The sequence below is a fragment of the Lampetra fluviatilis genome, chromosome 62, assembly GCF_964198595.1.
Source record: "Lampetra fluviatilis chromosome 62, kcLamFluv1.1, whole genome shotgun sequence".
NCBI lineage: Eukaryota > Metazoa > Chordata > Hyperoartia > Petromyzontiformes > Petromyzontidae > Lampetra > Lampetra fluviatilis.
In genome coordinates this window covers 1,862,718-1,889,910 of record NC_136336.1, presented here as the reverse complement: position 1 = coordinate 1,889,910, position 27,193 = coordinate 1,862,718, and the positions used below count along the sequence as shown (strand labels likewise).

Below are 27,193 nucleotides of genomic sequence, written 5' to 3'. Positions count from 1 at the left end.
ATGGCCGCTGCGGGGAGACCGACGGCGCCGTGCGGAGGGGCAGGCCCCTACCACGCCGCTCCTTACCCCCTCGCTCCTTACCCCCTCGCTCCGTACCCCCTCGCCGCCTGCCCGTTCCCCTCCTCCTGCGGGGGGCCCTGTCCGGGATTCCCCCCCTCGACCCTGGCGGGGGTCGCGTTCCACGCGCAGAGCGACTTCCACGCGGTCGGACTCTACGGTCAGTACTTCCATTCCGCTTTCTGAACTTGTGACGACGACGATGATTATCATTACTACGTTCAACTGCCATATACCTGCCTACCTACACGTCTAAATATCGCAACCTCCCTGCCTACAGAGACACACAGACTCACGCAGAGACCTATAGACTCACACAGAGACTCGGCCACTCACACAGAGAGCCATAGACTTACAGAGACCCAAAGACTCATACAGAGACCTACAGATTCACAGAGAGACCCATAGACTCACACAGAGATCCACAGACTCACACAGATACCCATAGACTCACAGAGACCCATAGACTCACAGAGATACCCACAGATTCACACATAGAACCATAGACTCACACAGATATCCATAGACTCATAGAGACCCAAAGACTCACACAGAGACCCACGGACTCACACAGAGACCCATACTCACACAGAGGTCCACGGACTCACACAGAGACCCATAGACTCACACAGAGACCCATAGACTCACACAGAGAACCATAGACTCACACAGAGACCCATAGACTCACACAGGGACCCATAGACTCACACAGAGACCCATAGACTCACACAGAGATCCACAGACTCACACAGATACCCATAGACTCACACAGGGACCCATAGACTCACACAGAGACCCATAGACTCACACAGAGACACCCATAGACTCACACAGACACCCACAGATCTGCCCTCACAGGCTCCCCCCCCATCTGGCCTCTCTTCAAGCCCTTGGTCGCTGGGCCGTGGAGACCGCTCCATGAACGCCGCTCTCCACTATCGTGCCTCCTCCTCCTCCTCCCCCCAACATCGTTGAGAGGATTTGGCTGCTGCTGCTGCTCGCCATCTCCACGTGATGATGATGATGATGAGCCCACTTCGTTTGCGATGGCCAGAACTAGAGGTAGCTCAGCGGGGCCTTACCCTGGTCACATGCAACGTTAGTTTGCATAGTCTGTAGTGCAGCGTGCTGTGACACTACCACTTACATACACACAAAGACAAATATCCCCCGTATAGGCTAAACAGACTGTTGGGGCAAGTGCTGTTAGCGAGGAGCACCTATGAAGGCCGGAACGGCACACGAAGGGGTGGGTGGCCAACACCACTCCCGACCGCCTTTGTGTTGCGATCGAAACGTCGTGATCTATTATTTTTCTACCTACGTGACTTAACTGAAAGAACCAGAGTATAGCAAGGCGATGTTGATTAATCCTTGCCAGGACCTTTCCCGGCACACTGAGGAGTGAGATGCCCTTGTAGGTGTTACAGTCTGTGCGGTCTCCTTCTTAAAGAGGGGGACCACCAGGACATCCTTCCAATCCTGCGGAACCCGCCCAGTGGTCCAGACTGTTGTTATAATGTCATGTAGAGCAGTCTGTCTGTGTGTGCACACACACACACAGACACGCGTGCGCACACACAGACAACAAAGATTAAAAAAAAACAAAGATCCCCCGTATAGCCTTAACAGACTGTAGGGGCAAGTGCTGTTAGCGAGCACCTATGAAGGCCGGAACGGTACACGAGGGGGAATGTTTACACTTCGCACCAGGTACTCATTTGAGACTGAGTCGACCTAGGGGAGGCCCGGGACCGGTTCAGATAATCGTCACTGGTGTTGGCCGTGAGCGGGAATCGAACCCGTATCACCGGGTTCGTAGCGCAGCGCGCTAACCCGCTACACTATCCCCACGCACACACACACACGCGTGTGCGCACACATATACACAGACACACACACGCGTGTGCACACACACACACACGCGTGTGCGCACACAGATACACAGACACACACACGCGTGTGCGCACACACACACACGCGCGTGCGCACACAGACACACGCGCGATCGATCGAGCGCGTGACTGCGCGTGTACCAGGCGTGGAGGTGTGGAGCGGCGAGGTGGCTGAGCTGGGACCCTCTTCCACCACCACCATCACCTCCACCACCTCCACCTCGTCATCGTCGTCGTCTTTGTCGTCGCCAGGCCCTCCACTCCATCGCCGCCCGTGCGCCGTCTGCTTGGACCGCTCCTCGGGCCTCCACTACGGAGTCGTCTCCTGCGAGGGCTGCAAGGTGACAAAGGGGCAAAGGTCCCCCGGGTAGCCTCTGGACCGGCTGTCCAGGGGGTTAGGGGCAAGTGCTCTTTGCGAGTATCGCCCGCGCGTGAAGGCCGTCACGGCACCGCGCACAGGAGCCGTGATCTCCCCCCGTGCTGCTGCTGCTGCTGCTTAATGCGGGCGCCACGGTGGCTAGGAGATGTGAACTCCCTCGCCTGGTACGCAGGAAGTCGTGGGTTCCATCCCGACCCTGACGCCCGCTGCTGTATATTTGGAGTTTGCGTGTCTCCCTCCCTCTCTCTCTCCCCGAGGTCGCGTGGATTTTTCTCCGGGTCCTCCGGTTTTTCCCTCAACATTTACAAGCACGCGATTAGGAGCATTTGGCCGCTACACTTCCACGTAATGATGAGAAGCCACTTCGCTGAGCTTTACCTGGTAAAGTAAAGAGTTTAGTTTAGTAACACACACGGCACCCGGTACTCATTTAAGGTCGAGTCGACCTACGGGAGGCCCAGGACCGGTTTCACAAGTTTGACGCCAACGTTGGCCGTGAGCGGGAATCGAACTCGGGTCGCCGGGTTCGCAAGGCAACGCGCTCACCGCTACTCCCCAAGCACGCCGCACACCGACGGTGGGAGTAGTGGTCATGATGATGGTGCTGCTCATGGTGCCGCTCATGTTGGAGATGACGACGACGATGATTGTTGTGGTGGCAGTGATGTTCGCGGTGATGCTCATGATGATGATGGCGATGGTGGTGCCGACGATGGTATTGGACACTGGCAATGTTGAGATGGCGGTCCCCCCCCCCTGGCGGTGATGGCGACGGTGTTCGTGGTGACGTTGATGGCAATGTTGATGTTGACGTTGATGGTGATGGCAATGTTGATGTTGACGGTGATGGCAATGTTGATGTTGACGTTGATGGTGATGGCAATGTTGATGTTGACGTTGATGGTGATGGCAATGTTGATGTTGACGTTGACGGTGATGGCAATGTTGATGTTGACGTTGATGGTGATGGCAATGTTTATGTTGACGTTGATGGTGATGGCAATGTTGATGTTGACGTTGATGGTGATGGCAATGTTGATGTTGACGTTGACGGTGATGGCAATGTTGACGTTGACGGTGATGGCAATGTTGATGTTGACGTTGATGGTGATGGCAATGTTGATGTTGATGTTGACGGTGATGGCAATGTTGATGTTGACGTTGATGGTGATGGCAATGTTGATGTTGATGGCAATGTTGATGTTGATGGTGATGGCAATGTTGATGTTGACGGTGATGGCAATGTTGATGTTGACGTTGACGGTGATGGCAATGTTGATGTTGACGGTGATGGCGGTCCCCCCCCCCCACCCCCCCGTGGTCGTGATGGCAGGGCTTCTTCCGCCGCAGCGTGCAGAAGAGGGCCACGTACGAGTGCGCCCAGGAGCGGCGCTGCGCCATCAACAAGCTCACGCGCAACCGCTGCCAGTTCTGCCGACTGCAGGGATGCCTGGCCGCGGGCATGTCGCGCGAGTGTGAGCCTCCCTCCCCACCTACAACAACAACAACAACCGCCATTCACCACCAAATGGTGGTGTCAGGCTAAGTGTTGAACGCCTGCTGGCAAGTCATGGGGCAGACCCAGGTGCCATGGGTCGACTGACTGAGATGAGTGGCCAATGTACCATCTGTGCCAAATTACTCTGTTTTAGCTGCCCGGCGCTCCGCTCGTTGTTGTGAACGTCGCTCCTCCGCCCTCCGTTATTGCCGAAGGGCGACTGCCTCCAACTGCCCATTAGCGTTTTTCACGCGCCTCCTCTAGAGTAGCCGATCTTGACACCGCTGGTACCAGTCATCGGCAAGTCCACTCAGCTCCACATCCTCCTGCACCACATCACTCCATCTTTTCTCTAGCCCGTGCCGCGCCCGTTTAGCCCCCTTGATCCGGCCGAACAAAAGCTGTTCAGGCATGCGGTGGCCGGGCATGCGGGCTACATGACCCAGCCAACGCAGCCTTGCCTGCTGGAGAAGTTTACCGATAGGACTTTGACCAGATCTTTCAGGGATTTCTGAGCTCCTAACATAATCCACCCTGGTTAAAACCAGGGTGGATCGTAGGCAGGCCAGCCTGTTTCTAACCAGCGAAGATGTTCCATTAGGGGGGGGGGGGGGGTCCACGTTCCGCAAGCATAGAGAAGGGAGGGCATGACTATGGCTGCGAAGACCCGAAGCTTCGTGTGGAATGACAGACCAGGTAGCTTCCACACAGTGTTACGAAGCCGATGAAAATATAATGCCGCTCAACTGATTTGGAGACCTCTGCTGTCAAACCAGAGCCGGTCATGAGCATACTGCCCAGGTATGGGAAACTCTCCACTCTCTCCACAACTGCCCCATCACCAATTGGGAGTTGTGGGGGTGGAGTGTCTGATGGTAAAAACTACCCAGGCAGGTGCTTAGTTTTGATGGGGCTGATGGTAAAGCCTTACTTCCAACTCCTCCTTTTGAGTGAACAGCAATCACCAGATCGACATACATAAAACATGGTTGATTAATAGGGAGCCGTCCCTTGCCTGAACACCGGCATAGATCAGCCTCCCATTGTATTTGTACCAGATGTAAATTCCTCTGGTACAGCCATCGAAGCCTTCATGAACTAATATATGTGAAATAATGTGGGAGCCAGAGGACATCCCTGTCGCACCCCAAGGTGTACAGGGAATGGCTCTGACTCTCGGCCACCCGGGACCCGCTCACCATCATCAAGGTCCTTAATGATCGTGAGCAGAGGGTCAGGGACTCCGAAAGCACGAAGAACAACCCAGAGCCCAGGCCTACTGATGGTATCATAAGCCTTGATCAGGTCAATAAAGCAGAGATGTAGGTCTTGTTGGAATTCCCTACACTTCTGCTGTAGCAGACGGACAGAAAATATGGCATCTGTGCAGGACCGCCCTTTCCTGAAACCACATTGGGGCTCCGCAAGCCTCTCCTCAGCGTGCCTAGCAAGGCGATGTTGAATAATCCTTGCCAGGACCTTTCCCGGCCTCACACTGAGGAGGGAGATGCCCCTGTAGTTGTTACAGTCTGTGGGGAGGGCCATCATGGCGATCAGCACGCTGCCACCGATACCAGTGACTAACATCTGAACCGGTCCTGGGCCTCCGCTGGGTTGACTCTGGTACGGTGCGTAGCGAACATCGAGACAAAGGCGGCCGGGCGTGGTGCTGGCCACCCAGCCCCCCCTTCGTGTGCCGTGCCGGCCTTCACAGGTGCCGCTCGCTAACAGCACTTGCCCCGACAGCCCGTTACAGGCTACACTGTGGGGGGCGGTGGGGGTCTTTGTCTTTGTGTGCACGCCTGCGTGTGCCGCTCTCTGTTCAAAGGCACACGGCCGATGCTTGAACACGACGACAATAACCTTGACGTTCATGTCGGTGCGTTCCGCCCAGTGGTGAGGAACGAGCGTGGGAAGAGGCGCAAGGAGGAGGGCGACGAGGAGGAGGAGGAGGTGGAGGAGCGGGGGGACGAGGCGGGAGAGGGGGGCGGTCACGGAGGCACGGGAGAGAGCAGCAGGAGGAGGAGGGGGAGCGCTGAGGGAGAGGAGGCGGTGGGTGCCAAGCGGTTCGCTGCTGCAACGGCAGAATGCGGTGACGGTGGTGGTGCTGATGGTGGTGACGGTGGTGGTGCTGATGGTGCTGATGGTGGTGGCGGTGCTGATGGTGCTGACGGTGCTGATGGTGCTGGCGGTGGAGGTGATGGCGGTGACACAGAGACCGAGATGGACGCCCTGATACAGGAAGTTCGGCAGGCTCACCAAGACACCTTCCCGTCGCTCCACCAGCTGGGCAAGTACACTACGGTGAGGGCAGCAGGGTGAGGGTAGCAGGGTGAGGGCAGCAGGGTGAGGGCAGCAGGGTGAGGGCAGCAGGGTGAGGGCAGCAGGGTGAGGGCAGCAGGGTGAGGGCAGCAGGGTGAGGGGTGAGGGCAGCAGGGTGAGCGCCCCTCTCCCCAGGCTCCCGAGCCTCTGCCAGGTCACGCCATCCCGACACCACGGGTCGAGGGACGGCAGCACTCGGGTTGCCGGAGTCCTCGGCGCCGCAGCACGTGGCGGTGGACTTGACACGCCGTCAACCCGGACGGCTCACCCCGTCTTCTTGTGCAGGCGTGTTGAGTTGCCATACGGCGGTACAACCGTTTTATTGCGGGTGTCGAGGTGCTAGACACTCTACTCGCTAACCTGCGGGGCCACTATGTATCAGAGGGGCAATGCAGCGTTACCGCTCTGGCCGGTGTCAGGGTAGAGGTGAGAGCGGATCGTAAACACAGATTCCCGCCAGACCAACGGCCAGGGGTCAGACGAGGTAAAAAAGGATCGAAACCACGGATTGTAAAGAACCACTCAGAGGGTCCCACGAGGGAGCGTGTGATTGGATAAAGACCGTTACACACGGGTATAATAAAGCTCGTTGAGGCGACTTCTGGAATTCGTCTTTTATTCAACTTATCTTACAGTTTACTTCACGCTGCTAATCGGCAGCGTGAGAGGGACAGATAGAGAGAGAGACGCACTGCCACGTGGCAACTCGGAGACCCGCTCCCGCGTGGCCTCCCCCCTCTGTTCGTTCCCGTTCTGACCATGTGTCGTTCGTCTCCACCCCTATTTAATACCCGGGTCACGTGGTACGTTTCCGCCAATCCTCGTTAGCCTCCATGGAATATTCCAGGCTCCCTCGTCATCTCCCGGGACCACGCCCCTGACTCGTCTCCCCATTGGCTGTGGCCACAGCCAGCAGAACCAATCCTCTACAAACAGCTGTCACCTTTCCGTCACGTCAGGGCCATGCCCCCAGGCTTCCCCCCATTGGCTGTAAACCAGGACCGGCAGAGCCAATCACCATGACGAGTTGTGATACGTCAGTGAGCCGGATATATCCTCATATTACACGGGTATAAAAGGGCGAGCGCGGGGAGCGCGCGCCAGTTCTCCTCACACGAAGACCGAAGCCCGGCTGAAGAAGCTTGGACCCTGGACCAAACCTTGCAGCTCTTGTAAGAGCTGAGGTTCAGTGTTCCAGCGGTCAAGGGGAGAATAGGTCCTGGCAGGCAGGAGCCTGGCTCCCAGCCTTCCAGCTCTTGTGAGAGCTGAGGCTCTACGCGACCTGTGGTCGGGAGACCCACCGAGCCAGCGGTGGGTCAAGCTAGCCTCCCCTAGGTCCCAGCCGGGGGACGCTAGGGTAGCGGGCAGACTGGGAACAGCTCCCACCAGGTACGGAGGCTGTACCTTCCTAGGCTACGAGTGAGGGAACCGCATATCCCTCCGTGTGTGTAGGGACTGTGTTGAAAGAAAGACAATAAACCAGTGTGTGCCTTAACGGAGTTTATTCATCTGTTATTTACAACACTACACCGGCAACAAAAGTGAGTGTGTCTATTTGTTTGTGTGTCTCCCTTGTGATGGGACTTTGTTTGTGTGTCTACCTTGTGATGGGACTTTGTGGGATGAACGTTGAGATTTAAGGGCACAGGGTGACCACTTCGGTATGAGTTGGTCTGTAATAAGCTCGGCGCTGATAAGGGGTTGACGGGATGCCTTCATCCTGTTAATAGCGCGAGACAGAATTAGTGGCGTCTCGTGCTGTGGCTTACACGGGTCTCATCGTTGATGCTAACGATGACGAGACACGACTCGTGACACTGCTGATGATGGCGACACTGATGATGGCGCTGCTGCTGGCAACACTGATGATGGCACTGCTGATGATGACACTGCTGATGATGACACTGCTGATGATGACACTGCTGATGATGACACTGCTGATGATGACACTGCTGATGATGGCACTGCTGATGATGGCACTGCTGATGATGACACTGCTGATGATGACACTGCTGATGATGACACTGCTGATGATGACACTGATGATGACACTGCTGCTGGCAACACTGATAATGACACTGCTGATGATGACACTGCTGATGATGACACTGCTGATGATGACACTGCTGATGATGGCACTGCTGATAATGACACTGCTGATGATGACACTGCTGATGATGACACTGCTGATGATGGCACTGCTGATGATGACACTGCTGATAATGACACTGCAGATGATGGCACCGCTGATGATGACACTGCTGATGATGACACTGCTGATGATGACACTGCTGATGATGGCACTGCTGATGATGACACTGCTGATAATGACACTGCAGATGATGGCACTGCTGATGATGGCACTGCTGATGATGACACTGCTGATGATGACACTGCTGATGATGACACTGCTGATGATGACACTGCTGATGATGACACTGCTGATGATGGCACTGCTGATGATGGCACTGCTGATGATGACACTGCTGATGATGGCACTGCTGATGATGGCACTGCTGATGATGGCACTGCTGATGATGACACTGCTGATGATGACACTGCTGATGATGACACTGCTGATGATGGCACTGCTGATGATGGCACTACTGATGATGACACTGCTGATGATGGCACTGCTGCTGCTGCTGCTGGCGACACTGATGTCTGCTGATGACAACACTGCTCATGACACTGCTGATGACACTGCTGATGATGATGACACTGCTGACGATGATGATGACACTGCTGACGATGAAGGCACAGCTGCTCATGATGACGACACTGATGATGACACGGGGTGTGTGTTGATCGACACGTAGAAGTCGAGCTCGGACCAGCGCGTGCAGCTGGACCTGGGCCTGTGGGACAAGTTCAGCGACCTCTCCACCCGCTGCATCGTCAGCATCGTGACCTTCGCCAAGCGCGTGCCGGGCTTCGACTCGCTCTCCATCGCCGACCAGATCACGCTGCTCAAGGGCGCGTGCCTCGAGATCCTGGTTCGTCTCTCGGCCAGCGAGCCAACTGCGCGGCGAGGCGGCCACCAGCCAGCGAACGAGTCGGTCAACCGGCTGGCCAGGCAACCAATCGGTGTGCCGACGACTCGGTCGGTCGATCAATCAGCGAGTCAGTCAGCGAGTTAACAAATCAGCTGGTCAGTCAGGCTGACTTGGCTATAGCCGTCCGACCAGTGTTCGTACCGCGCGTTGTTTGGCACGATGTCCGACGTTTCGCCCCACGTGCCGGGGACCGCTGATGCTCCCCACCCCTCCCACTCCCCAAGTAACAACATGGAGACGTCACGTGTGACCCCCCCGTTACCACAATACACGAAGACGTCACGTGTGACCCCCCCGTTACCACAACACACGAAGACGTCACGTGTGACCTCGCCTGCGGGCCATCGCGGAGCGCGTAAGGCCCCATGATTCCCGGAGCGTGTCGCTGCGTTCTGTGGGCGCGTCGCCAACGTTGCCTCGCGGCGTTCCACATTCCTCCTGCACGGTGTCCGTTCCGCAGCCGGCGTTCACGAGCCAGAGGCGGATGCAGAAAGAAACCTCCCAGGGTGGGGGGAGGGTGAGCGTGGGGCGAGTAGTCCCAGAATTTCAAGGTTTAAAAAAAAAAAATCGGGCCTTGCATTAATAAAAAAACGAAATCAACAATCTTCTTGGTTCTTTCGGTAAAGTCACGTAAAAGGGAAATAATAAAATAATAATAAAACATAATAAAATAATTCTCACGACGTTTCGGCCACAACGCAAGCAGCTGTCCTCAGGTGAAGAACAGGTCTGTCGGAAAGACAGCGTCTGAATGAACACCACCAAGCTTGGAGCGTATGTTTAAGCTGGGTTGGAGGGGGAAGAGCGCCTTGACAAAATAATTTGCATATCAAGAGGAATTTAGCATATTTATGGAAAATGCAGATATGGGATTAGTCATTACTTGTGGAATGCGTAGGTGGGCGGGGGGTTTCAAAGTCATAATATGCCCGTGCATTGTGTAGGATTAGTAGTTGCTGCAGCTCCATACTATTAACATTCCTTCCCTTTATTAATGCTAACCCTACTCCCTCCCTTTGATGCTGCTAATCCTGCATAATGCACGGGCATATTATGATTTTGAAACCCCCCGCCCACCTCCTACGCATTCCACAAGTAATGACTAATCCCATATCTGCATTTCCCATAAATATACTAAATTCATCTTGATATGCAAATTATTTTGTCAAGGCGCTCTTCCCCCTCCAACCCAGCTTAAATATACGCTGCCAAGCTTGGTGGTGTTCATTCAGACGCTGTCTTTCCGACAGACCTGTTCTTCACCTGAGGACAGCTGCTTGCGTTGTGGCCGAAACGTCGTGAGAATTATTTTATTATGTTTTATTATTATTATTTTATTATTTCCCTTCTACGTGACTTTACCGAAAGAACCAAGAATATGAATCCCTGCAGTCACGAAACCTTTAAATCGAAATCAACAATGTTCAGTAAATATCGACAAAATACCAATACTGTGGGTATCAAGGAAGGGGACTCAAGGGGGGGTGAGGCGGGGGGGGTCACTGCCCCCCATCATCTCCACCACCACCTCCTGGGATCCGCCACTGCCCCCCCACCCCCCTCCGAAAAACATCTTCCTTGACCCACGTCTTTTTGTGTCAATAGCTGCTCTGAACGTAGTTCAACTTCTTTCGCACCACCACCGCATGTAGCCCACCGTGCTCATCGGAGGTGCGGGCCGGGGTCGAAGGACAACAAACTCAATCTAGATTATTTAAAAGCGCACAGGCGGGAGGAAGAACGTTCCAGACGGGCGCGGAAGCGCACTTGAAAGCGCCGCGCGACACGGTGACCACCGCCTTCGTTCGACGGCCGAACCAAAAGCCGCCGCTGCTGCCCCGACCCCAACCTTACCTCTTCGACCCCTTGACCCCCCCACCGGCACCCCACAGATCCTGCGCATGTGCACGCGCTACACTCCGGCGCGGGACACGGTGACCTTCTCTGACGGCCTGACGCTCACGCGCACGCAAATGGGCAGCGCGGCGCTGGGCGTCCCGCTCACCGACGACGTCTTCGCCTTCGCCGGGCGGCTCCACGCGCTGGCGCTGGACGACGCCGAGGCCGCGCTGCTCAGCGCCGTCTGCCTCGTGTGCGGCGGTGAGGCTCGCCGCGGGGGGGGGGGGGGGTCGCGGGGGGCAGCGGCGGCGAGGGCCGTGCCGGTGGTGGGGGCCGCGATAGCGAGGGTCGCGAGGGCAGCGAGGGTCGCGAGGGCAGCGAGGGTCGCGAGGGCCGCGAGGGTCGCGAGGGCAGCGAGGGTCGCGAGGGCAGCGAGGGCCGCGAGGGCAGCGAGGGCCGCGAGGGTCGCGAGGGCAGCGAGGGTCGCGAGGGCAGCGAGGGTCGCGAGGGCAGCGAGGGTCGCGAGGGCCGCGAGGGTCGCGAGGGCAGCGAGGGTCGCGAGGGCAGCGAGGGTCGCGAGGGCAGCGAGGGTCGCGAGGGCAGCGAGGGTCGCGAGGGCAGCGAGGGTCGCGAGGGCAGCGAGGGTCGCGAGGGCAGCGAGGGTCGCGAGGGCAGCGAGGATCGCGAGGGCAGTGAGGGTCGCGAGGGCAGCGAGGGTCGCGAGGGCAGCGAGGGTCGCGAGGGCAGCGAGGGTCGCGAGGGCAGCGAGGGCAGCGAGGGTCGCGAGGGCAGCGAGGGTCTTTGAGGGCCCCGAGGGTCGCGAGGGCAGCGAGGGTCGCGAGGGCAGCGAGGGTCGCGAGGGCAGCGAGGGTCGCGAGGGCAGCGAGGGTCGCGAGGGCTGCGAGGGTCTTTGAGGGCCGCGAGGGTCGCGAGGGCAGCGAGGGTCGCGAGGGCAGCGAGGGTCGCGAGGGCAGCGAGGGTCGCGAGGGCCTGGAGGGTCGCGAGGGTCGTGAGGGCCACGGCGGTCCGGCGACAGACGGCGCGCCGCTAGGGTTGCAAGCCGAGCGGGGCGATAGATGAGTGGCCACCAAGGAGCTCGAGAGGCCGGCCCAGAGTGGGGGGTTGGAAGGGGGGTTGAGAGGGCGTGGGGTGGTGAGATCCTACACGCTGCCCGGCCAGGTACAGCGAGTCGGCCATCGCCCACCGCTAACCCGTCTGCCCCGGACTCGGCGGCCGCAGACCGCGAGGGGCTGGAGGAGGCGGCGCGCGTCGAGCGCCTGCAGGAGCCGCTGCTGGCGGCGCTGGAGCGGCACGCGGGGCGGCGGCGGCGACGCCCGGCGCAGCCCCGGGCCTTCGCGCGCATCCTCATGGCCGTCACCGACCTGCGCGGCATCGGCGCCAAGGGTAAGAGTTCGACCGCACCCGGCGCCGCGGGCGACACGGGCGCCGCCGACGTGCGATGCCGCGCGGACGCTTTGGGCGATCGCCGGCGCCAGGGTTCGTCTTGGGCCGCTGTGGGCGCCCCGCGAGTCGTTCTCGCCTCTTGTCCGCGAAAGCGGCGAGCGGATGCCGTGCGGCTGCGGCGTTACAAGTCGACTTGCGGCGACGTGGCTACGCACTGGGTACACGTTGGCCGCCAGGTTCGACTCCACTTATTGTCTTGGCGGTCTGCTGGTGCGGACGAGGCCCGAGGAGCTGCCGCGCCTCACCGGCGAGAGATCCCAGCAGCTCAACGCGCTTCACTCGGCGGTGAAATGCCACTGCCAGCTCAGATTGTTGGAAAACTCGCGACTCCCCCACGTCGATCCATCCCTTCTGCCCCCCCCCCCCCACAGGCGCCGAGCGAGTCCTCACCCTCACCACCGAGATCCCCGGCTCCCTGCCGCCGCTCATCCGCGAGATGCTCGACGGCTCGGAGCGCACGCCACCGCATTCCGCCGCCGGGGGCCATCGCCACGGTGGACACGGCGGCGGTGGTGGACACGGCGGTGGCGGGCGGTGACGTCGCCGAAGTTTCCCCGCTGTCCGCGAGCCCTGGGACCTTCCGGCACGACCGGCGGCTCGGCAGCCTCGTGAGCGAGAACAACGACAACAACGTAGCCGCAGCAGCCGGGCTTCGCCGTCCGTTCACGGAATGGCGGCGGATTTCCGAATGTTCGGGTTGAGCGCCGTTTGGCGTCGTCCGCCCGCTGCTGCGGAGGGTTCGCGAGGTCGGCGGTCCGGAACCGAGAGGCCGCCCCGGTTAATACCGCGGGGTGCGCGTATGAAGCGTGAAGATCCCGCATTTGCCAAATCGCTTGCAAGTTACTCGTCATGGATGAGCCACTTAGCCCCGTCTCACCCTGCTGGCAGACCGATGCCCGCTCCTTGCAGACCGGCTGCAGTCTTCAAAACATGGGGCGAGGTGTAATAACGATAATGATTTTTTACGCGTCGGCTTTCACGACCAATATTACAAGTCACAACCGGTTCTTCTGTTCGGCGGTCACAACGTCGTGCGGGCGTCACGCCGCAGCCCTCCACACGGAACGATGAGACGGGAGCCGTCGACGTCGACGTCACGGGCAAGTGCGCCGATCGGTTTGGGTCTCTCACCCAAACCGGAGGCACGAAACGACGTCCCCGCTGGAGGTGTCACGACGTCACCGGCACCGCCGAGCGGTCGCCAAGGGCCCGAGCTCTCCTCCTCCCACGCGTCGTGGGTCCGTCGAGTCCCAGACGACGCCGGGCGAAGCGGTTCTGGCGTCGCCCCCGAATCAAGAGGCGGCTGCAGCGCCTTCTCTCTCACCAAGTCACCTGGTCCCCCCCCCCCCCTCCCACCACAACGCCTTCACCGGCATACACTGCGCCGACTCTGTGAAGTTTGGTCGGATAACCCCCCCCACCCCCTGCCCACAGCCCCCACCCCCGCCGCTCCCCACCTCAATGACCCGCAGGGCGTTGGGAGGACCCTCATGCGGTCATCCAGCAGTGGATTGACACAAGGCCAGTACATGTACAGGTGCACACAAAGATGCCCCGTGTAGCCTTGAACAGGCTGTTGGGCCAAGTGCTGTTCGCGAGTAGCACCTACGAAGGCCGGCACGGCACACGGGGGGCGGAGGGGGGCAACACCACGCCCGGCCACCTTTGTCTCCCCAGTGCTGTTTACATTTCCACGCCGCAACGGGTGCTCATGCGGAGCCGAGTCGTCGACCAAGGGGAGGTCCAGGGACCGCTTAAAACATTCGCAACCTTCTTGTCGCGAGCGGGAATCAAAGTCTGGTGGTCGGGTTAGTCGCGCGGTGCGCCAACCACTCCACCGCCGCTCTCCAATGTGCGAGCATGCTCGCGCTCCGCTCTGTGAACTTTGGGAGCGCAATGTTGTTTTTGTAACAATGGATGCATTTCTGGTAGTGTTGATGTTTTGTTTTTAACTAAACTTTTAAATGAAAATAAAATGTAAGTTGTCACTTGCCCTCCGCCCAAATCTTTGATGTTGAATACCACCGTGCCCTGCGCGTGTTGGAAGGCACTCCGGAGATGCATCTGGTCTCAGGGTACGACCCAAGATCTTCGGGTGCACAACCTCAGGTCAAATTTCGATTTAAAGCTTTCGTGACTGCAGGGGTTCATCTTCTTGGTTCTTTTGGTAAAATCACGTAGAATGGAAATAATAAAATAAAACATTAAATTATCACGTTTCGGCCACAACGCAAGCAGCCGTCCTCAGGTGAAGACCAGGTCTGTCGGGGAGACAGCGTCTGAATGAAACACCACCACGCTTGGAGCGTATATTTAAGCTGGGTTGGAAGGAGGGGAAGGGCGCCTTGACAAAAGAATTAGCATATCAAGAGGAATTTAGCATATTTATGGGAAATGCAGGTATGTGATTAGTACTACTTATGCCCGTGAGATTTATTTGATGTTTTATTTTATTATTTTATTATTTCCATTCTACGTGACTTTACCGAAAGAACCAAGAAGATGAACCTCAGGTCAGTCGGTGGGATACTGGCAGTACAGTTCCACGGGGCGTCTGTGCGAGTCTGTGGCTCCTCCTCCTCCTCCGGGCAATTGGTGAGACCAGGATGAGCTGGAGAAGAACGGTTCATCAATCACAGGCTGCGGCTGAAGCCCGGATTGGAAGCCAGGAATACCGGCGATGCCGGCCCGGTATCCCTGACCTCCGAGCCACTCGCCGGTCACCTCTTCACGTGCAAACAAAAGCGGTCGGATGATGACGACGACGACACCAACAAATCGCCACAATGAGAAATTGGAAATTGCGATCCCGCAAGGCATCATCGCGCAGCGTGACGAGGCGGCTTCGTGTGCGGGAGTGCAGCAGGAGGTTTGCCCGAGTTTGTGCTGCAACCTTTCAGGCCACAGTGACCAGAGCGGCGTCCCTCTTGTAAAGTGGTCCGAGAGACTCGATCTGCACTTTTACATTCCGATGTAAATTAATAAAACAAAGGGGTTGTTCCGTACCAACAACAAAAAGAAACACCGCACGCTCCCGTGTCCAAATGCGTGTGTGTATTATATGCACACGCATGGTACATGCCTGTTACACGCGGCGGCGATGCGTACTCCGAAAAATATAATTTATAAATCGAACCAAGTTATAAATCGAACCGAGTCCGGAAATTGGCACTGGGGCGTTAAAATACGAAGTGCAGAATTAAACACGACATTCCCACAAGAAATGAGGCGGTCCTTTGAATTCGCAAAACTTAGCAAATGTTCAAATCCGAAACTCGTCCCGAGCACGACACCCTGCGTACGTCTAAGTCACAGCAGTCGAGTGGCGTGGTCCAGAAGAATCGGAAGCCTTTGGCAAACTCCTCGCGCAAAAGAAAACACTGCTTTGTCGGCTGAGGTGGCCGTCACCACCCCTGTCCCTCCTTTAAACCTCATCTTCCTTCTCGCCTCCCTCCTGTCACCTCACTTCATTCCCCACTGCCTGCACCGTCACCGTCCCCATCTTCACGTGCCTGCTCATCGCTCACAGCCTCTTTGCAAGCCTCGCGTCCTCTCACTTCGTGTCCATCCCAGTCTCTCCTCCTCCTCATCGTCCCTCCATCTCTTATACATCTCCCTCCTTCATCCGCACGGTCGAGCTGCAGTGCGTTCACCGCTCGTCGCGAAGGCTTCTCTCTCGAACTGCGTCTCCTTGTTTCCGGGTCTCTCTCTCCCGGCCTCGGTGTCTCTTCTGTTGCAGCATCGGCGCGGCCGAGCCGACGGTGGCGCCTCCTGGCCACGCGCGCTCGACCAAATCTCCGCATCGCGAGCTCCGAGCACACGGCGTCGCGCAACGGGACGTCCGCTGAGCGAGCGGCCGTTCTGCCCCAGTAAACGCGGAAGCCTGAACCTCAACGTTGCCTCAACGTCGGTTCCAGCGGTTCCCACCACTACTTGCCAACGTTGGCGCGACTGCGAGCTGTCCGTGAAAAATTTCTGAAAATCCATTCCAGAAATGTAACGTCACGCAATTAAATGTTGCCGATCGTCGACGCAACGTCCCCGTCTGCTCGACGACCCTCCCCGTCTCCGCGCTCCATTTCGCTGCATCCTGCCGAAACGGCCGCCACCTCCACCGGCCGCCATCGCCGCCACCGCTCCTCACAGGAGCCGCGCGTGCAGGATCTCCCAGGCCATGCGCCATCGGAAGTACGCCATGTGCTGCTGTTCCACACAAATTGGCACACACGCGCACACGTACAGATAACGCACAAAGCTTCCCCCGTATAGCCGTAACAGACTGTTGGGGGCAAGTGCTGTTATGGCGAGCACCTATGAAGACCAAGGGGTTGTGTGGCCAGCAGTCCCTGGCAGCCTTTGTCTTCCCAGTAGTGATATTTGCATATCGCACCAGGTACTCAATTAAGACTGAATCGACCGAGGGGAGGCCCAGGACCAGTTCAGATAATCATCACTGGTCTTGGCCTGGAGTGCGAATCGAACTTGGATCGCCGGCTCCGTAGTGCAGCGCGCTAACCACCGCACTTGGGGCGAGTGCTATGAGCGAAGAGCCCCTGTGTAGGCCGGCGCGGCACACGAACACAGACAGACAGACGTACAGAGGCACGAGTACGCACGAGGCACCGGCAGTGCCGAGGACGACAGACGAGGTGAACGACGCCACTACCGCCTCCACGTCCACAACTCCCGGGTGACACAGGGTCACGTGACACCCGCCCAGGTCATGTGACTCTCACTTACCCACCCGGGTACCTGGGTCATGCGACACTCACCCATAAGCGCACTTACCGCCCAGGTCATGGGACTCAGTCATGCACTCTCGCTCACCCGAGTCCCGTGACACTCACTCACCCACCCGGAGCCACCCGACCCTCACTCGCCCACTCTACTCATCCACTCAACCCGCCCCCGTGGGTCACGCACGGCCTCCCTCGCTCACCTGCCCTGGTACCCCACGACTCCCGCTCACCCGAGTTCCCGTGACACTCGCCCACCCGGAGCCACGCTCCCTCACCCGCTCTACTCACCCGCTCTACTCACCCGCTCACAACCCGCCCAAACCAGCCGGGGGTCACGCGACGGCCTCCCTCGCTCACCTGCCCGAAGTCGGGCTCGAGGCCGAGCGCGGTGCTGCGTGCGAACTGGCACACGAACACGCCGCAGTCGTTGCTGCCACTCTGCCGCGGCAACGCCAGCAGCCCGGGCGCCATGCAGCCCCGCAGCGCCCAGTCCCGGGGCGCCAGCGGCCACCCCCGCTTCGCCTCGCTCTCCTCGCACAGGTAGCGCCTGCACACGTCCAATCACCGACGCGGTGGCAGGAGCGGCAGCAGCAGCAGCAGCAGCAGCAGCAGCAGCCGCAGCAGCAGGAGCAGCAGCAGCAGCCGCAGCAGCAGGAGCAGCAGCATTGTATCCTCCGTCAAGTTGTTATTACAATTATAACGATGAACCCACGCGCGCATGAGAACTCGGCAGGCATCGTTGTGGCGGGTAATACGGTTGTGCTGTAGCGGGGTGTTGTCAGGTCGTGCTGCGGTGGTGTCATTTTCCATGTTGGGCTATTCAGGTGTGTGGTTGTTGTGGTTGTTGTGGTTGTTGTGGTTGTTGCTGTGGTCGTGCCACATTGTGCTGCGGTCAGGTTGCCTTACTGCTGTGAACTTATTGCTGCGTCGTGCCGTTGCTCCGCTTTGTAACCTCAATTGTGTCCGTGTTGCAACACTGCGTCGCTGCGGTGTTGCGCTGCTGTGTAAGTTCACTGCGTCGCTCTAGCCGTGTGTGCGTTGTTGTTGTGCTGCGTTGTTGTTGTTGTGCTGCGTTGTTGTGACGCATCTTACAGGAGGTTTCGGCATGCTGCATTGTTGCTGGAGCCCAGGGGGTCGAAGTAGGTGATGCGCTTCTTGCAGATGTCAATCACCTACAGCCAAGACGCAACACGCACACACACGACTGCAGCCACAAAGAGACAAAGATCCCCCGTGGGTACCCTTGAACAGACCGCTGAGGAAAGCGCCATCAGCGAGCAACCGTGAAGGCCGGGAGAGCGCGCCTACGGAGGGGAGGGGTGGCCAACGCCGCACGTGACCGCCGTTGTCTCCCGCACACGTGTGCGCTCTGAAGAAGGGTCGTCGCCCGAAACGTGCTCTCGCACCACGGCCGCCATCGCAGGGTTACGTGCGACGAGTGTTAAACGCGCGTCTGGAGGATTTGGCTGCTGCTATGAATTTGCACGCGACGACGATGATGAGCCCACTTGGTTGTGGCTACCATCTGTGATGGCCAGGTCGCTGCTGAAAGAGAGCTACGTAGCTCAGCGGGCCGTGCAACCTGGCAAAATCAACATGGTTGTTCAGTTGTAGTGGAGAGTTGGTGCTGTGCCAAGTGTAGCGCAATGGGCAGGAGGATGGGAGAAGGGGCAGGAGGAGAGATGAGGGGCAGGAGGAGGGATGAGGGGGAGGAGGGGGATGAGGGGGATGAGGGGGAGGAGGGGGATGAGGGGGGTGGAAGGGGGGGAGGTGGGATGAGTGGGAGGAGGGGGGTGAGGTGGGCGGATGAGGGGGAGGAAGGGGAGGAGGGGGGATGAGAGGAGGTAAGGAGAAAGGAGGAGGGGGGATGAGGGGGAGGAGGAGGGGGAGGAGGAGGGGGATGAAGAGGGGGGAGAAGGGGGAGTCAGGGGGGGTGAGGGGGATGAGGTGGAGGCCGCTTACAACAAGACACCAGTGCGTCCCATGGTGCACAGGCACCAGCAGGATGCGACAGGCAAACAGGTCGACGCGCTTGGTCCAGCGGCGCACGGCCGCGGGGCCGCCCTCCTGCAGGCGCGTGTAGAAGAACGTGGTGAAGGCGTAGACGGGCGCGGCGCCGCCCGCGACACCGTTGCCAACGGCGCCGCCGCTGCTCCCGCTCTCCGACAAGAGGCTCATGTAGAAGTCGATGACCTGCGGACGCGCGGGCGGGCGGATGGACCGGGAGGCAAGCGACGGAGCGTGGATTTTGACACGCAAGGGAGGAGGGAGACACGGGGAGAGGGTACGCAGTGGAGCAGAGTTGTGGACAGAGTAGAGGACGACCACGCATTTGGGCAGTGTGCTCGTGACCCGCTCCAGTTTGGCAGCAGAGTTCTGACTCCGAATCGGGCACAGGTGGTGCATCTGTCAGTCATCTCAGCCAGTCAACCCATGGCACCTGGGTCTGTCAATAAGCCTGCGATACTTCACTTGGCCTCAAGGTGCACCTAGCCCGTTACCGTCAATTAGTGGCAAATGCCATACTGTTGTGCGCGCGCGTGTGTGCAGGGAAGTGAAGCGTTTAGCGTACTGCGCTACGAACCAGGCGAACTGAGTTCGATTCCCGCTCACAGCCAACATTGGTGACGAATATCTGATCTGGCCCTGGGCCTCCCCTAGGTCAACTCGGCCTTAAATTAGTGCCCGGTGCTGTGTGCAAACATCAACCACCCCCCCCCCCCTCATGCTCCGTGTTGGCCTTCGCAGCACTTGCCCCGACGGCCTGTGTAGGCTCTATGGGGGACCTTTGTCTGTCGTGTGTGTGCGCGTGCGTGCACCTTATCATTGAGCCACGAGATTCCACTCAGCGTGTTCAGATCTTGCCGCGTGACGCAGTGGAGGCCGTGTCGCGACACGACCTCATCGGGGTCATCCCCGCGCGACGCCTCGGTCACAGCCAACACCATCTCCTGCACCACACGCACACACACAGACGCACGCAAGTGGAAATGCTCGCACACAGACACACAAACAGGCACGCACGCACGTGGAGACGCACAAACAACAGACACACACACCGAGACACACAGAGACAAAGATAAAACAAAGATTCCTTGTATAGCCTTAACAGACTGTTGGGACAAGTGCTGTTAATGAGCACCTATGAAGGCCGGAATGGTACACGAGGGGGTGGGTGGCCAGCACCACGCCCGACCGCCTTTGTCTCCCCAGTGGTGATGTTTATATACCGCACCAGGTACTCATTTGAGGCTGAGTCGACCTAGGGGAGGCCCAGGACCGGTTCAGATAATCGTCACTGGTGTTGGCCGTGAGCGGGAATCGAACCCGAGTCACCAGGTTCATAGCGCAGCGCGCTAACCACTACGCCACCGCAAACGGACACACACACACGTGAAGACGCACACACACAGACGCACGCAAGTGGAAATGCTCGCACACAGACACACACACACACACGTGGAGACGCATGCACACAGACATGCACAGAGACGCAAAGACAAAGAGACACACAGAGCAACACACATGGATACATACAGAGAGACACACAAAGACATCCACACATACGTAGCAATACAGACACCCACCACGCACGCACGCACGCACGCACACAGACGCGGCGCGTGCCTTGGTGAGCTTCAGAAATTCGCCACTCCGCCCGTCCGCCGCACTGGCGCCAACTCGCAGCTGACGGCCACGGGGGGCGGCATCAAAGAAGCCCAGGCGCTCCTCACGCTGAGGCGTGTCCGTGTCCCTGTACCCCTCCCTGCAAGCGCCACGCCAGCGACCTCGCGTCACTGCCGAGCGACAAGTCTGCCGGCTCGAGAAACTTCGGCCCGGACCTGAGCCACCGGCGGGAAGTTCCACATTCCCTTGGCAGGGGGCTCGGTCTTAGCAGACTTACGACTGTTTCATCCTAATCCTGCACTCCGTGTTCAACCACCACCACCACCACACTGCAGGTCACAACGACTCACTCACCTACTCACTCCCTCACACGCTCACTGAATATCCCACCCACACACCTACTCACTCACTCACTCGTTCGCTCACTCACTCACTCACTCACCCACCTACTCACTCACCTGCTCACCAACCAACTCACCCACTCACCTCACTGCAGGTCACCTCGCTATCCTATCTGCTAATTCCCTCGCACTGCTCCACTCTGTAACTGCCTCTCACTGGCTTTTTAACCCCCCACCCCCAAACTCTCACGGCAATAACCTCACTCAATTCGAGAAAGGCGATAATAACACTCATCGATTACAGATAGTTCCCGAGTTACGATGGTCCGACTTACGATATTTCGATCTTGCGATGGCGATACGACAAAATTGTGAAAATATTTTAAATTTCGCGCGGCAGGCAAACGCAGCAGCGTACGAGGTACGATGCTGTACGTTGGGACGCTGCCGGGATGTACGCATCTCCCACTTTGTGTGATGCCTCTCACTCTCACCAGCAGTCGGGTTACCACGATACGATACGTTCAATGCATGTTAAAAGTTTTAATAGCAGATAGGATTGTTTCCTGAAAAAACTTTCTATTAACTTGCAGTTCATATAGGTAGGCTAAGAATTTACCTTGTTTTTTTACTTTACATTTTACTGTGCAATACAGTATTGTAATGAATAAATACATACAGTATATAGCTTATACAGTACGGTACTGTAAATTGCTCTGTTTTGCTAAATTATCACTATTCTTTAAGACTCCTGGGTAGGCGAGGCCATCTTCGACTTACGATATTTTAGACTTACGATGGGGTCGTCGTAACGCATCTCCATCGCAAGTAGAGGACTACCTGCATTCACGACTTTGCCAGCGACGGTTGTTTCCCGGCCGCTCGACACTTTGACCCTCTGAGCCTCCTGCGCTCAGCAAACTGCGTTTCAACAAAAACATCGATTTAGAACGTCTCCGCGGATATCGCCTAGCGACTGCATGGAGTGAAAACCTTGACTTGAAGCTTTCGTGACGGCAGGAATTCATATTCTTTGGGTCTTTCGGTAAAGTCACGTGGGTAGAAAAAAAGAATGGAAATATCACGACGTTTCGATCGCAACACAAGCGGTCGTCATCTTGTTTTCTCCTGATGACGACTGCTTGTGTTGCGATCGAAAACGTCGTGATATTTATTTTCTTTTTATAATCTACGTGACTTTATCGAAAGACCCAAAGAATATGCATGGAGTAATCCGTAATGGAGGGGGGGGGGGGCGCGTTTAAACGGCTTCCGTACCTGAACACTCCGTTGGGCCGAGGTGGTAGGATGATTCCAGTGATGGACACATCGCAGTCACTATCTTCCTCCTCTTCCACTTCCTCCTCTTCCTCCTCTTCCTCTTCCTCCCCCTCGTCTGAGATTGTCACATAGGCCCCTGAACAAAAGAGCATCACAACACCAAGATTTAACTTCTTCTTGGTTCTTTCGGTAAAGTCACGTAGAAGGGAAGTAATAAAATAATAAAAATAAAACATAATAAAATAAAATATTATGTTTTATTTTTATTATTTTATTACTTCCCTTCTACGTGACTTTACCGAAAGAACCAAGAAGATGAATCCCTGCAGTCACGAAAGCTTTACATCGAAAGATTTAACTTCTTCACGGCCGTACAGGCTGTTAGTAGCAGCACCTGTGAAGGCTGGCACCGCCACGCACGATGGGGTGGTGTGGCCAGGACCACGCCCGCACGGCCACCTTTGTCTCCCCGGGTGCTAATAATTAATCACTACACCAGGCGCTCATTAGAGGCTGAGTCGATCTGCGTGAGGCACAAGGACCCATTCAGATAATCGCCACTCATGTTGGCTGTGAATTTATTGAAAGTTGTTGGATTTGGAGCAGGGTGCATTAACCGGTACACACGCAACGCATGCTCACCCATCCACTCCTCCATGCACCCACACGCCCTTCACCATCCGCCAAAGCTACTCACACACCCCCCCATCCTCAAACCCTCACCTACCCACCCTCGCCCCACAGATGCCCCCCCCCCCAGGTCCCCTCCACTCACTGGTGTCGACCGAGTTGGGGGGCCCGCGCGTGTCCGCTTCCAGATGCAGCCTCTCCAGGCAGACGTGCATGGAGCCCGGGGTGGCGTGCGGTGGGGGCCGCTCCGTGGGGGGCCCCGTGTCCCCGACACGACGGCGCTGCGGGGGCGGTGCCACTTCTGGGCTGGCTCCTCCATTCTGCTGGAGGGAAACTGCACATGCGCACACATAAGTACATGCGCACACGTGTGTACGTGTACATGCACCCACATACGTACACACACGCGCACACATACGTGTACTTGTGCACGCACGCGAGCGTGAGGACTGTGTGACAGACGCACCATGGGGGGGTGACTGCAGGAGGTCTCGGTCTCTTCTTCGTGGCAGCCTCCGTCTCCTTGTGGACTGGAGAGAGGAGAGGGAGAGGCGGTGCGGAAGAGAAAAGGAGAGAGGAGGAAGAGGGAACGACGTGGAGAGCGAGAGAGATATAAAGAAGGAGAGGACTGGGCGTGAAGGAGAAGAGAGAGATTCGCAGAGAGGGGGAAATGAGAGGGGAGGAGAAAATGGGAGAGATGGAAATATCGTGGGTGAAGGATGACAAGGGAGGGACAGCGAGAGAGGCAGAGGGAAGAGGAGGGGACGCAACAAGAGGGAGAGGAGTTGGGAGAGAGTGACAGAATGAGTGAGATGGACGGAGAAAGAAGAAAGGGAAGAGAGAGGAGACCAAGGAGCAAAGGTGGACAGTGTAAATTACAAGGTCGCCATGAGATACATACGCAGATTAAAGACTCGAAGCTGGGGCAGGACACGTCGCTGGAAAAAACGATGGCCGGTGGTTGAGACCAACGACTGATTGACAGGCAAAGGGGGGGTACTCGCTTGACAGCTCGTCAACCCGGGAGATGGAGCAATGAATTAATCTCGCGTGCCGGCGCGAGACGGATCATGACATCTCAAGTCCATCACCGATATCGAGAGCTGGGCGAAAACGTCGCCCAGCAGCGGATAGAGCACTGCTACCGACGTTGACGACGATGGGAAAAACAGTGGCGATGACGGACGCCGCGAGGCACCTGGGCGCTGGAGGCCGCGGTGGGGTGTGCGCGGAGCGATGGCGGCGGTAGCGGTGCGGGGCTGTCGGAGAGGACGTCCCGCGGAACATGGGAGCCACCACGCAAGGAGCTTGAGCCCATCTTCACGGCCCACGAGACGGCAGACGAGACGGCAGACGAGACGACGCCGAACACGCTCGACGCAGCGTCTATGAGCTGCTCTGTGTGTGCGACACAGCCGACGCAGACGCAACGTACAGACGCGACACACGGACGTGATGCACAGACACGACACACGGACGCGATGAACAGATGCGACACACGGACGCGACGCACAGACACGACACACGGACGCGACGCACAGACACGACACACGGACGCGATGCACAGACACGACACACGGACGCGACGCACAGACACGACACACGGACGCGACGCAGAAGCCACGATGCATAGATACGACCGACGTACAAACACAGTGTACAGACACGACCGACAAACAATTTACCGATCTTCTGGCACTTTCGGGGCGACCCCTCATGGTCCGTCCCAGCGTTGAGGCACGCACCGCGGTGAACGCGGAGGGGCGCAGCGGCGGAGCGGGGAACGGCGCTGCGCGTCAGAGAAAGCGGACACACAACCGACAGCGGCGGGCTCGACGGCGATTTGTCACACGGATCGTGGTCGCCGGTTCAGCCAGTTGCCCCGGCTGTTTACACGCGAGACCCCTGGCAGACGTGAGCGCAGCAGCAACAACAACAAAAGACGTCAACATTTCAGAGAACTTGGTGGGCGGGGGTGAGGGGGGCAAGCGGGGGGGGGGGTCTCCGGTTAGAAGCAGGGGAGTAGGGTAGAGCTTGCGGCACCTGTGGCTGGTTGGTAAATTTGTTTGGGCTACGGAAACAATGTTCAGGGACGGGGTGAGGGGGGGGCACGTTCGCCGATACGACATCATCAGTGTGAGGAGGGAGGGCCGCCACACATTTGAAACCATTGGGGAGTTTAACAGCAGCACGATGATGATGGGGGGGGGGGGTGTCACTCTGTGTATTGTCGGGGGGCCGTACGTCAGGGCAGTGCCGGATGAAGCTAGTGCAGGGCCTGCAGCATATGTTGTTATAAAGGGGCCCTACATAAGAAACACACGTAAATATTAAAACACACGCATTTTTAACTTGCGTAGTTAAGTAATTGTATTTTTTCATTTGCTATACAGCCAGATAATACGACAAATCGCTAACGTTAAACACCCAGTCGTTCATAAAAGTTGCAGGCAGTATAGTACTATTGTAATAGAGCAAGTGCAGAATCACTGAACCGGAATTGATAGCTTGAAAGCATGCAGCGCGGGGCCCTTGAAAGTGCGGGGCCCGTAGCTACTACATATGTAGTAACTACTACAGCAGCTACATACAGTATGTAGTAGCGACTACTACATAGTAGCTACTACATATGTAGCTACAAGAGATGTAGTAGCTGCTACTACTACAGCAGCTACATACAGTATGTAGTAGCGACTACTACATAGTAGCTACTACATTACATATGTAGCTACAACAGATGTAGTAGCTGCTACTACAGCAGCTACATACAGTATGTAGTAGCGACTACTACATAGTAGCTACTACTGGGATCATCCGGCACTGGTCAGGGGCCCGCACTAAGGACCACGAGGGGCATCACCCTACTACCAAATCACCAGAAAGGTGTCCGACTTCCTCAGATCCTACAAGTGAAGCAGGCTTGAGCCTGGACAGTGCTCTCATGGGCGATCACGGCGCAAAAAGATGTCTTTGTAGCACGACGGAATAATAAAAGTGAACTCTCTCTCTCCTGAAGCCCTCTCTCGTGGTGGCGAGCAGATCTCGACAGTTAGCTCCTGAAGCACACTGCTGCTGCTGCTGCCCTCATTCGCGTCTCTCTTCGCGCTTTAGGCTCACGAGTTTTGTTTCAGGGTCAGTTTTTTCAATTCCTACTTTTCGTGACGACCGTGTGTTCACCCGCGTTACCACTTTAAACAACTTACCTCTTCTGTCGTGCAAGCGTCGAATTATTAAACAAAACTAATTCACTTTATTAAAGTCTACGGTTTTGTTTCGCGCGCAAGATTTTTTTAAGCATTTTAATAAAAAAAATTGTTCTTCCTCGCACCCCGCGGCACCGACCTCTGATGCGAGGTGTCGCGCCGCCGCTTGCGGGACTCCGGGCGGTGGTCCAGGCAAGCCGGCAGGCCTTGAGGCCCGGCCTCCCGCCGTCGCCGCCCCGCCGGGGATTTCGCGGCCGCGTGCACCGACTCTGGCGAAGCGAAGAGCGACGAGGTCCCTTCCAGCATCGCGCTACCGTCGCCACCACGGCCACGGCCGCTGCTGCCGCTGTGGAGAAGGCGGCGGCCGAGTGAAGGAGACTTCACTCCGCCATGCCTCCACCGGGGCCGAGTGTTTACAACGGTGACGTCCCCGCCGGGTGCTTTACATGCGTCGTGACGTCATCGCGCAGGGCGTGAGGCGACGTTGCAGGCGGGGTGGGGTCGAGCGTGTGACGTCACCGTGTTAGGTTCTGGCCATGCGCGATGACGTCACCGAGGCGCTTTGTGAGACGTCGCGGGTGGTGGTGGTTGAGGGGGGTGACGTGCGTCCGCCGGGTCGTTTACATGCGTCGTGACGTCATCGCGCAGGGCGTGAGGCGACGTTGCAGGCAGGCGGGGTGGGGGCGAGCGTGTGACGTCACCGCGTTAGGGTCTGGGCGTGCGTAATGACGTCACCGAGGCGAATTGTGAGACGTCGTGGGTGGTGGTGGTTGAGGGGGGTGACGTGCGTCCGCCGGGTACTTTACATGCGTTGTGACGTCATCGCGCAGGGCATGAGGCGACGTTGCAAGCAGGGGGGTGG

The 27,193-nt window shown here is 57.5% G+C and overlaps 2 protein-coding genes across 6 annotated transcripts; one reads left to right on the top strand and one right to left on the bottom strand.

Moving 5' to 3' along the window:
• Positions 1-16,383, top strand: LOC144951384 (retinoic acid receptor gamma-like). The gene is made up of 14 exons (XM_078881623.1): positions 1-204; positions 2,097-2,178; positions 2,214-2,293; positions 3,665-3,806; positions 5,724-5,819; positions 6,045-6,133; positions 8,971-9,147; positions 11,100-11,307; positions 12,286-12,450; positions 12,882-13,044; positions 13,079-13,142; positions 13,562-13,626; positions 14,558-14,619; positions 16,250-16,383. The coding sequence occupies exons 1-14, from the start codon at positions 1-3 to the stop codon at positions 16,381-16,383; spliced, it is 1,731 nt and encodes a 576-aa protein (XP_078737749.1).
• Positions 15,550-26,761, bottom strand: LOC144951488 (uncharacterized). 5 transcript variants are annotated; one of them, XM_078881798.1, is made up of 13 exons: positions 26,471-26,761; positions 24,814-24,917; positions 24,327-24,526; positions 23,595-23,658; positions 23,274-23,462; positions 22,496-22,634; positions 22,058-22,138; positions 20,877-21,015; positions 20,069-20,200; positions 19,212-19,442; positions 18,342-18,421; positions 17,607-17,796; positions 15,550-16,713 (listed from the first exon to the last, which is right to left on the bottom strand). In XM_078881798.1, the coding sequence occupies exons 1-13, from the start codon at positions 26,635-26,637 to the stop codon at positions 16,651-16,653; spliced, it is 1,779 nt and encodes a 592-aa protein (XP_078737924.1). In that variant the 5' UTR covers positions 26,638-26,761; the 3' UTR covers positions 15,550-16,650. The 5 variants fall into 5 exon arrangements, with proteins under 5 accessions (XP_078737924.1, XP_078737925.1, XP_078737928.1 ...); XM_078881799.1 differs by having other exon boundaries at positions 15,550-16,710; XM_078881802.1 differs by lacking the exon at positions 22,058-22,138.
• Between the last annotated feature and the right edge of the window lie 432 nt (positions 26,762-27,193).

What these genes read in the sequence shown, in the direction of transcription:
- LOC144951384 (XM_078881623.1), top strand. Translation starts at nt 1, where the DNA reads ATGGCCGCTGCGGGGAGACCGACGGCGCCGTGCGGAGGGGCAGGCCCC. An exon ending in AGCTGGGCAAGTACACTACG is followed by an intron (nt 6,134 to 8,970) that starts GTGAGGGCAGCA and finishes ATCGACACGTAG; the next exon opens with AAGTCGAGCTCGGACCAGCG. An exon ending in CTTCGGGTGCACAACCTCAG is followed by an intron (nt 14,620 to 16,249) that starts GTCAAATTTCGA and finishes CTTCTGTTGCAG; the next exon opens with CATCGGCGCGGCCGAGCCGA.
- LOC144951488 (XM_078881798.1), bottom strand. Translation starts at nt 26,637, where the DNA reads ATGCTGGAAGGGACCTCGTCGCTCTTCGCTTCGCCAGAGTCGGTGCAC. An exon ending in CGGCCCAACGGAGTGTTCAG is followed by an intron (nt 22,139 to 22,495) that starts GTACGGAAGCCG and finishes GTTGAAACGCAG; the next exon opens with TTTGCTGAGCGCAGGAGGCT. An exon ending in TCTCGTGGCTCAATGATAAG is followed by an intron (nt 19,443 to 20,068) that starts GTGCACGCACGC and finishes GCGCGTCCGCAG; the next exon opens with GTCATCGACTTCTACATGAG.